At 41.8% G+C, this 11,590-nt stretch overlaps 1 protein-coding gene across 2 annotated transcripts in view; it reads left to right on the plus strand.

The window, feature by feature from the left end:
* CLIC5 (chloride intracellular channel 5) overlaps positions 1 to 10,945 on the plus strand; it is a 197,000-nt gene extending 186,055 nt beyond the window's left edge. For both annotated transcript variants that reach the window (XM_077999833.1, XM_077999835.1), the window contains exon 6: positions 10,679 to 10,945. In XM_077999833.1, coding sequence (XP_077855959.1) covers positions 10,679 to 10,693 — 15 coding nt within the window. In that variant the 3' untranslated portion in view covers positions 10,694 to 10,945. The remainder of the gene's footprint in view (positions 1 to 10,678) is intronic.
* Positions 10,946 to 11,590: the final 645 nt, after the last annotated feature.

Here is an 11,590-nt window from a genome sequence, read left to right on the forward strand (position 1 = left end):
CTAATTTTCGTATTTTTAGTAGAGATGGGGTTTCACCATGTTGGCCTGGATGGTCTTGATCTCTTGACCTCATAATCCACCTGTCTTGGCCTCTCAAGGTGTTGGAATTACCAGTGTGAGCCACTGCACCCGGTCCACACATTCTTTGAAAATAAGAATACAGGATATGTTGGTGGATGCATATGCATACATCTTATTTATTTTATAAAAAATAGAAGCAGAATGTGTTTTGTATGTTCTTTTTGGTAATTGCTTTTTTTGTCTTATTTTATTTTTAATTGACAAATAGTAATTATACGTATTGATGGAATACAATGTTATGTTTTGATACATGTGTAAATTGTGGAATGATCAAATCAGGCTAACTTGCATATCCATCACCTCAAACATTAATCATTGATTGGTGGTGAAAATGCTTAAAATCCTCTTTTTTCAGCTATTTTGAAATATACATTATTATTAACTATAATCATTGTGTTGTGCAATAGATTGCCAGCACTTATTCCTTCTATTTATCTGTAACCTTGAACCCGTTAATCAATGTCTCCCCCTTCCCTGTCCACCCACTCCTCATTCCCCCAGCGTCTGGTAACCACCATTCTACTCTATACTTCTGAACTGTTAAGATTCCACACATAAGTGAGACCTATGCGGTATTTGTCCCTCTGTGCCTGGCTTATTTCACTTAACATAATGTTCTCTAGACTAATTCGTGTTGTCACAAATGACACTATTTCCTGTTTTTGTTTTTGTTTTTTTAAGGCTGAATGGTATTCCATTGTGTCTATATACTACATCTTTTAAATCCATTCATTCGTCGATTCGGGTCACTTAGGTTGTTTCCGTATCTTGGCTATTGTGAATGCTGCAATGAACATGGGAGTGCAGACATCTCTGCAGCACACTGATTTCAGTTCCTTTGGGTAAATACACAGTAGTGGGACTGCTAGATCATATAGTCATTCTATTTTTAGTTTTCGGAGGAACCGCTATACTGTTTCTAAAAATGGCTGTGCTAATTTACAATACCACTGACAGTGTATAAGGGTCCCTTTGCTCCACATCCTCATCTTTGTTATCTTTCATCTTTTTGATAACAAGTCTGATGTGATAGCTCATTTTGATTTGAATTTTCATTTTTTTCTGATAATTAGAGATGTTGACCATTTTTTCATTTATCTGTTGGCCATTGGTATGTCTTCTTTTGAGAAATGAAAGCAAAACATAGACAAATGGAGTTACATCAAACTTAAAAGCTTCTGCTCAGCAAATGAAACAATGAAGTGAAGACACAAACCACAGATTAGGAGAAAATATTTGCAAATTATACATTGGATAAAGGACTAATATCCAAAACACACAAAGGAACTCAGACTACTCAGTAACAAGAAACTAATCTTATTAAAAATGGGCAAAGAACTTGAATAGACATTTCTCAAAAAAGCACAATGTTTTTTGTATTTTTTTTACTTTAATGTGTATTGGAGAGCTTTTCATATTAATATATGTTTCACATTCTTTGCAACATCTATATAGTGTTTCATTCTATGAATGCAACCTAACTCACTTAACTGGTCTACTGTTAATAGATATTTAAGTCATTTCCAGTCGTTTGCTGTTGAAATAATGCTGCAGCAAACATCCTTGCAGGTGTCTTTGAACACATGTGAGAAAATATTTGTAGGCTAGGTTCTTAGCCTAGAGGTGTGATTGTCAGATCCCAGGGATGTACATTTAATTAACTATTATTTTTATTTTTTTATTTTAAATAGGAAATGTATTTGCGTGACTCAAAAATTAAAATGCTAGAACACAGTAAACATTGGAAATTGTCATACTCTTCCTTGTCCCTGATCATCGTACTTCCTTCACCCTATCTAAACTAAGACTTTATTTGTGTCTTGTACTTTTTCCAGATTGTTCTGTATTCAGATGCAAGAAAATGCAAGTATATATACTTACTGCCCCACCTTCTTACCCGAAAGCACATAGTGTATACATTGTTCTATGTCTTACATTTTCCACTTAATGTGTCCTGGAGATCTGGCTATGGACTGAATGTGTTCCCCAAAGATTTATATGCTGAAACCTAATCCCCAGTGTGGTGGTATTAGGAGGTGGTGCCTTTAGAAGATGATTCAGTCATGAGGGTAGAGCCCTCAGGAATGGGATTAATGCCCGTATAAGAAAAGACATGAAAGAAGTGTTCTCTCTGCCCTCTACCATGTGAGGATACAAGGAGATAACAGCTGTCTGCAAACCAGGAATAATTTCCCCCTGCCCCCAGACATCAGATCTGCTAGCACCTTCATCTTGGACTTTCCTGCCTCCAGAACTGTGAAAAATAAACTTCCATTGTTCATAAGCCTTCCAGCTGCTGACATTTTGTTATTGCAGCCCTAACAGACTGACAGATCTTTCATTATAAGTATATAGGGATCACCCCCCATTCCTTTTTACAACTGCATACTACTCCATAGTGTAGATGTTCCTTAACTCGATTAGTCCCCTTCTGATGGACACTAAAGTCATTTTCAAATTTTTGCTACTACAAAAAAAGCTGTAATGAATAAATATGTACATACCTCATTTTATACTCATATAAATAGATGTCATGCTACCACTTATAAAAAATTAAGGGAACACAGAATTATATATCTGTGTTGGCTAGCAAATATATAACAATTCATCAGAAGTATAAACAAAGACCTAATAATAACATTCCTTGCTGGAAAGGATGGGAACTTACAGAAAGGGAACAAAGTGGGAAGTTCTCTGTATACCTTTTTACATGTTTTTATTATTTGAGTCATGTAAATATGCTACAGTACTATATAACTACTTTGAAAATTATGTAATATGTATCAAAATATGTTTATGATAGACTTAGATACACTCACAAGGGATTGTTTTCCAAAATAGGCTGTTTAAGACATCTTTAGGCTTTTGAAGCAAAATTATAACTGGCCATGTGCTTCTCTTCTAAACTCATCCCGTAGTTCCTTACCTGGCTTGTAGCATAATTGTAAGCATCAATTTTCATGAAGTTTTCCCCCAGGTGGTTAATTGCCCATTGCTAGCATTATCTCTCTTTCCCTGAAACTCTAGAAACACTAGAAATAGTTACCAGATTCTTTTTACAGAAGTAAATTAAGAAATGTAATTAATAGAAAATGCCCCACATCCCACATATATCCAACATTAAGTAAAAAGATGACCTATGGCTATGGAGAATTCCTGGGCAGCCTTGGTTTACAGTACCTCACTCATCTGGCCCATGTGTGAAATTTAAATACACAGTGCTTTGTGCTTCAAGCCTCACAGGAAATCCCCCCCACCCCAGGGAAAGGGCGGGCTGTAAAGCTGCTCTCACTTCAGTCCTCTTCTGTGGACTGCTGCTTCTGTGAACACCCAACATTCTCCCATTACTTGGACCTTCCAGAAATTTTAGGGTCATACACTATATTCTGAAGCTGCTTTGTTCATTTTTCTTTTAACTATGCTGTCTCTTCAACAAGCCATCCTAGAATTGCCAGGAGATGTTTGAAAATTTAGTCAATTAACATTCATTGATTTTTCTTCCTCCTTTTTTTCTCTCTCTCTTCTAAGAGCCCTTCTTGTGACAATTAGGTCCCCAGAGGCTTGCCTGTCCTTAGGCTTACAGCCTTCTTCTATAGTTGTATTATGATTTTATTACATGTGAGTGTATTATACATTATGTTACATCATACCAGATTATCTCGTTTTAGAATTAGAGACAAAAAATTAAAAAGCCATTGTCTCTTTTAAGGGTGAACCCTTAGCTGAGATGACAATAGATCAAAACTGCCATCGCCTTCCATGTATTCATGAGACAAATCAAGGATGGTGACTTTGTTTTTTCACATATCCACATTATAGGTTGAATTGTGTCCCCCCAAAAACTATGTTTGAGATATAAAGCCCAGAACTTGTATATGGAAACAGGGTTTTTGCAGATGTCATTAGGCTAAAATGAGGTCTCATATGGGATTAGGGCTCACCTTAATCCAGTATGATTGGTGTCTTTACAAGAGGATAAAAATTTGGATGTAGACACAGAGGGAAGACAGCCACGTGAAGACAGAGGCAGAAATTGAAGTGCTGCTACAAGCCAAGGAAAACCTGGGGCTACCAGGAGGAGGAAGAGACAAGGATTCTCCCCTACAGGAACTGGAAAGCATAGCCCCACCAACACCTTGATTTTGGACTTCTAGCCTCTAGAACTGCAAGAGAATAAATAGAATAAAGTGTTTTTTCCAAGCCACTCAGATTGTGGTACTTGTTGCAGTAGCCACAGGAAACTAATATACCATGCATTTGTTCATTTCTAAAAATGTCTGGCATGTGCCCCTTCTCTGACCTGTTTCCACATATTCCAGACAAAATGGAATGTCATCCAAGTATCATCAGAGAGGCTGTCTGCTGCATCAAAGGTGGGATTTTAGCATTCTGTGTCCTGCAGCCTGAGACCAAGTGACTGGTTCATGCCCCCTCCCTGGCATCATCTAGAAACTTTCCAGATCCTCTGCACTAAGTGGACACAAGTAGCATCCCAGGAATGCTCAGGAGATCAGAAGCCTAGCTCCCTATCATTGTTTTGCACACAATCCTCCACATTCCCAGCACTTCCCTATCCTGTGTTGCCCTGGCTACAGGCATTTGGAAAACGTTTTCCTTTGCTCCTTGGGCTCATCACACAAGGAGGCAAACACATCAGCTTTGGCCACCCCAAAAGCCTTTGAGTTCTCCAGAGACTAAAGGCAGAAGAGACCCATTTTCAAAGGCATTTGTCTGAAGAGCAACTGGAGGACTTACTTATTTGGCAGATTCTTCCTTCAGATTTCCTTTCAGGTGATCATGGATTTGGCATTAGAGCACTTGGCTAATCCTCAAAAAGCACAAATCAAATGCCCCGTTCTCCTGCCCCATAATTACATTACCCACTTACTCCCCATGAGCTGGTGATGAAAGGAAATTTACCAAATAGGTGCTTAACAGATGGCCTTAAAATGTTTAAATTGCCACTTGAAGGAGGGCTGATGAAAGGGGTGTGCACAGGTGTGACTTAGGCGGATGAGACCTGCCGTACTCGTGCAGGGTGGGGCCACTCAGAGCGAGCACACCCAACGGTGGAGGATTAGGCAGGCTTCTTCCTCTGTGCTTCACCTTCGGCTACCGATTCAGATGCTGAGGCAAAGCCTGGGTCAGTGTCAGGACTGGGGCTGCACCTTGGGGAGTTGTACAAGATTTCTGATCCTTTGCACCACATGGTATCTTCTACCACCTGCCCTGGGACCACCGACAAACCCATTTCATGATGTATTCTGAAGTGACCCAAATAAGCCTCCTTCTTGGTAGAAGTCGCCTCCTTCTGGTAACCTTAGAATGGGGAAAGGTTGAGCTCATTTGGAGTTTCATCTTTCAGTTACTGCTCTAGCCAATTGGACCCACCCTTTAGCATCCATTTTCAGTTACTTTCTGCTTTCATCCGTGGAAATTCACTAAAGAAGTTCCTGTGCAGTATCAGTTTCTCTGGATGGGGAGGTCTGCTTCCTCGTGGAGCTCATATTTTGATTCTGCTCTCAGGACTTGGAGGGTCTCCCATCTTTTTTAGGCCATCTCCACATTTGAAGCCTCCTGCTGTGGAATCACATTTACTTTTTCTCTGAACTTCTTGAATATGTATGTTCCTAAAGTCTACTGCAGACATCCTAAAAAGCCCAGTGTTCCCTTAGCATTTGGGAGCTCCAGAATGAGAGGGCCACTTCCTCCCAAGGTCTCTATGATTTTGTTTCACCAATCAGCCCTTCCTTTTGGCTGAAGTGAGATTCAGAAGATGTCTAGAGAATTGATGTTCCTCATCTTTCCATCTTTTCTCTGTCAGATTTGTATCCACAATGGGAAAGCATTGTCCACACATTTCCACTATTGAGGGGAGGTGGCTGATAATTGCCCACTCTTTCAATTTGACCTATTTTTAAAAATATTCTTAATAACAATCTTCTGTTGACATTATGGGCATAACACAACTAAAATATTTAGGGTAGGTATTTAGTATGGGCTGCTATAATAAGGTACCATCGACTGGGTGGATTATAAACAACAGCAATTTATTTCTTACGGTTCTGGGAACTGGAAGTTCAAGATGAGGGTGCCAGCATGGCTGGGTTCTGCTGATAACCTCTTCCAGGTAGTGGAGGGCTGACTTCTCACTGTATCCACACATGGTAGAAAGAGGGCGAGAAAGCTTTGTGAGATCGCTTTTGAAAGGGTCCTAATCTCATTCAGGAGAGCTCCTCTCAAAGGCCCCACTTCCTAATACCATCACATTGTACTTTGGATTTCAACATATGAGTTTGGGGTACGTAAACATTCAGTCAATTGCAGGAGGGCAATCTTTGGATTAGGTAGTGGGCAGTGGTAGGGTGGGGAGTCTCTCAGTTAGATCTCTCAACTGAATTGTCTTTTTTTTTTTTTTTTGGCCTTTGATGAAAAAGTTGTGATTTTTTAAAAACCTATTTCCTGAAGCATACGGCAAGTGTTATGGACTCTACTCTTGACAGTTTACCACATTTTGTTCAGTTACAAATCATTATTAACTTCCAGAGAAGTGAAAGACTTGGGGGTACAAGACCCCCAGTATCGCCTCTCTCCCCAAAATTGTGTTGTCATCGTTCAGCCTTGAATCCAGTTCCCCACATGGGAGGCCACATGGTCTTCCTCAGTTATTGGGCATTGGAATCCACTCGTATTAGGAAAAGCAGTCTTACCTGCCACGACCAGTAACTGCCCAATCTCAGTGCTTCATCAAATAAGATTAATTTCTCACTCAGGACACAGCCCAGCTTCCATGACTGAATTCTGAGTGGCTCATGGCTACTGCTGCATTCTCCTTTGCCAGAGACTCCATTTCTCAGCCTGCCTTGCACTAGGATGGCCATGTGACCCAGTTCCAGCCAATGAGAGAGGCGAGGCTGTGGGGCTGCCCAGGAGAATTGTCTTTCCTAATCAATGGAAAGAACATGTTCTGCTGCCCCCTTCTTCCAAGTCTTGCTAGGGATGCTGGTGTCAGCATGCAGTACTTTTTCCCTAGACAGTTTCAATAACTCCAAACTGTCTCCTGCATCTAGTTTCTCCTCTTCCACTCTTGTCTCGACATTCCTGCCAATCATCTTATAAAAACACCTGTAAACAAGGCTGGCTTCTCCTGCCTGTGGGACACCTTTAAATGCCTATGCTTAAGGATGAGGCATACCATCCATGAGAAACATGCCCAGTTCTATGGCTGCCGTCTCAGTGTGAGGTGGCAAACAGAGGATGGGAAGCCAACATGTTGAGGAATAGCCAAGTAGAGGGATGGAAGGAGCCCAGGCCCCTAGAGGCATCACTGAGCTTCTGAACCAGTCCCAGACCCTCTCATTATGTACCTCCAGACTCCTTATTATGGAAGATAATTAAATCTCTTATTGTTGTTGTTACTTGCTGAAATAAACCCTTCATGGTCTGGTCCCAACCTGACTCGTCAGCCTCAGTTTCCTCTCTTCATCACAACGTATCTTGCCCGCCAGCCACTATAAGCTACTTCAACATTCTCACGCTTCTTTGTCTTTATTCATGCTCCTCTCACTGCCTAGAATGCTTCCCTTCTGCTTCTGTTTCAGGCACATATATATTTATACCCCTGCTTCAAGGTTCTGATGGTTCTTCCTACAAGAAGCCTCCATGGATTTCCTCCAGGCATGTTTAGTCTCCTTGTGGCACTGTGTTTCTACCTGTGTGACAGGCCAGGTACACAGTTTACTGTGGCTATTTGTTTACACCCTGGTCTTCTCCATAGTTAGGAGCCACTTGAGGTCATGGGGCAGTGTTTTGCTTTTTTCTGAGGGCCAGGTAACCAGCACAGTACACTATAGGTTCTTAGCAAATGTGCCTTGATTGAACAATAGAGAAAGCCTTTCCCGTCAGTGATGACACTGCCTGCCCATGCCAGGAGCCCATCACTCTGTGAGCATAGCTCCTGCCCTTCTCTTAGCCTTTCATCCTCCCATGCTCTACTTCCGCCTTGTCTAATGAATTCCTAGACTGTTAGAGTTGGAAGAGACCTTAGAGTTTTCCTAAGGTTTATTACAGGAATGGCTAGTGAGTAAAATGAAGGATTCCAGGAATAAATATATTTGGGAAACACTAAATTAAATAAAATTTAAACAAGCCCTTCACCATAGAACTTCTCAGAGCCCATTATATGCTGACATGTGGTGGGAATCTCTGAAAAAAGGCAAATAGCAGGCAACATTTCTCAATACTCCACCCCCACCTCCACTGTGGAACTCGTTCCTGGGGAATGTGCTGTAGGACACTGATCTGAAACAAGCCCTTAGTTCTACAGGTAGGAATTTACTTTCCTGAATCCCAGAGCCAAGCTGGTAATGGGGCCGCCTGCCCACCAGCTTGGAATCTCCATCCCGCTCTGTGGCTCCATCTTGATCTGCTCCACCACTTTCTGGCCACACCACTAATTTAGCACTTTGCATGGTTGGTCATGTATGCACTTATGTCTAGAGCTAAATTATAACTTTCTAAAAGGGAGGGGTCTTTTCAACCCTCTGCTAGTCTTCTCGCTGTCCATAGTCAGGCATGTGGTCAATGATATACTCTGACTGAAGAATGAACAGTACATGAATGAATGAGGGAGTTAAACATTTACCACATTATTTTGGAAAGTGATCACATCTCTTTGGGGACTAGAACAGATACACCATTAATTTTTGTACCACGAAAGAGGAAAATGTGTTCCATCACCTCACCACAGTATTTCTTATCATCGATTATAAGGAGCATTCTAATTTTAAGGGTGCTAAAATAAAAACGCATGCGTATCTTACTATTAATGAGTTACAGTAAAGAAATTTACTTGAGGCCGGGCGCGATGGCTCACGCCTATAATCCCAGCACTTTGGGAGGCCGAGGTGGGTGGATCACAAGGTCAGGAGATCGAGACCATCTTGGCTAACACGGTGAAACCCCGTCTCTACTAAAAATACAAAAAATTAGCCGGGCATGGTTGTGGGCGCCTGTAGTCCCAGCTACTCGGGAGGCTGAGGCAGGAGAATGGTGTGAACCTGGGAGGCGGAGCTTGCAGTGAGCTGACATTGCGCCATTGCACTCCAGCCTGGGCAACAGAGCGAGACTCTGTCTCAAAAAAAAAAAAAAAAAAAAAAGAAATTTACTTGAAGCAAAACTCAGTTCCACAGATCTTCTCATTTCACTGGGAACTCATTTCAAAATTGTCCAAATCCTCAGAGTGGGAAAAGAGTGGGAAGGAAGAAAGGCTTGGAGTCACAGGGTTAAAGAAGAACAGCTAAGGAAGTTCTGCCAAGGGCCACAGTTGTGAGTGCCTTGAGGTTTTCAAGGGTGGTGGCCATTGCCATTGGGCAGCCTCCAGCTGAAACCCAACAGGCAGGACACACAAATGGCATCAATTAATCTGAGATTGGTAATGACATGTTTGTTTTGGATTGAAGGAATGCCATTGTGGCTTCCATGCAGTGATTGGGTTGCTGTGGATAAAGGGTGGGGAGATGTGTATCCTGGACACAGTCATTCCATGGCCCTTGGGAGCCATCCAAGATGGTTCCAGGGTGTTTTTGGTAATTGGGAGTCTCTGGTAAAAGCATTTTCTCCAGGAACTTCAAAGAAAAGTCGCAAGTGTGCATTGTGATCCTGTGAGGCTAACACTCACCTGTGGATGGCCATGGGGCATTTCCAGTGAGCCCTGCCTGGCTTATTGGAAGGAACTATAATGCTGTAGAGTTGATACACACATCTCCACATCAGTTTTTTGTTTTGTTTTGTTTTGTTTTTAAAAAAAGGAAAAGCTTCTTTCTCTGACTATGTAAACACTGGGGCTAAGGGGAAGTCATTTCCCCATTTCCAGAATACAGTCCAAGTTCACGAGTTTGACATTTCAAACCAGACCCATGCCCTTGGTGGTCAGGTTGGTTTTCCTTTGGCCAAACACAACCTTCTGCACTTGAAGAGGGCAGCCTGGGGTGGAAGGGCACTTACAGGGCTTATTTAAAAGGGCACCAAAGTCTTCTGGGAGAGAAAATAGCTCTTTCCAGAGAGATTTTCATGATTAAGTGCAAATGAATCTGAAACACATGGATCAAATTTCCCTAAAATTACACACAGTTTTAAAAATTAAGGGGGTAAAGGGAATGGTTTTTCTGGTAACCCCAAAACATATGAAGAGACACACTTAATGCAAACAAAAATAAACCAAACAATGGTGTCTGGAGCCTTCTATTGGTACAGAACCCAGCTGAGCTTTGTCTTTTCTTGGTGAGTAAGACTGAGGCCCTCCCCTCTCATCACTTAACGGGGAGAATCTGCCACCGGAAGGCCTTCTTCAGCTGAGATGCACTGCCATTTTTAAGAGGGAGGCAGGGCAGCCAGGGAGAAAAGCCCATTTTCTGTCAGTTAAGCCTCTCCATTAGTTACCTTTACCTTTATGAATGCTGTTAAGATTTGGGCTTTAACATACATAACTTTAAGTCAGTAATATCCTTCATGCTTGCATGATTTGTTGGCTCCATATGTAACCTCTTGGCCCATTAAATTGGCTCCAACTCAAATCCTGTTGTTTCTTTACTTTCAGCTTTCTTTTTGTTGAAAACAAGGGGGCATGGAGTAGAGGAAGAAGCAAGCAGAAGAAATGGGGAGAAGCTGGAGAAAGAAGAAAAAAATGGGATTCTTTCTACTGAAATTTCTAAATGTGGAACTCATTGTCTGTACTGGCTTTGAGGCAGAAAGAAAAAAAAAAAAAAAAACCCTAAGAGTTTAAATATTTGTTGAAGTCTGGATTTCTCCCTGCACCCATCCCCCCATTCCCTCTAGTAAAATTAAAGCTGAAGCTAGCAGTTCACGTCTAGCTCTTGAAATGTCACCGGCAACACTGCTATTATTCTGATTTTCTGGGCAACGCCCGTCGGTTCCCTGCTGCAGTTCAATTAAACTAACTCTGCCTCTCGCAGATCTGACCTGACAGCTGCATTGAATTTGGGTTCATTGGGTGATTTATCAGGCTGGGTGATGTACAGCCACATGATTTAGGAGTGCAAAAAAACTCTGGAATGCACCAAAAAAGCAATATATGCATTATTATTAATAATAATAATAAAGATAAATGTCAGCCCCAAGTGACTCTGGTGGCCCTCGCCACTCCATTTAACATTTTAACGGTGGCATGTGGCCCCTGCATGGCACTTGGTTCTGTCTGGTGCCTTCAAGGAGGCTAAGAAAAGGTTATTTGTCAAATGCTGGGTCAGAGTAAAGGGGGGATATTTTCAAAGCTCTGGGTCAGACCAGCCCAGCTGCATTCCTGTCCCTGTCATTGAACAAGCTGAACTTTGTCACATTATTAAGCTGTCAGCAACGCCAGGGCGTTGTTTAGATTTCTGGTGGGAACTCCTCACACATGCTCCGGGGGCTCCATGGGGATTTTATCAACACCATTGTAAAACATGCACAAATGAGCTGTGCTGCAATTGCCCTGGGAAGACCGGCTCAT

Source organism: Macaca mulatta, chromosome 4 (genome assembly GCF_049350105.2).
Source record: "Macaca mulatta isolate MMU2019108-1 chromosome 4, T2T-MMU8v2.0, whole genome shotgun sequence".
In the NCBI taxonomy this organism is placed as follows: Eukaryota; Metazoa; Chordata; class Mammalia; order Primates; family Cercopithecidae; genus Macaca; species Macaca mulatta.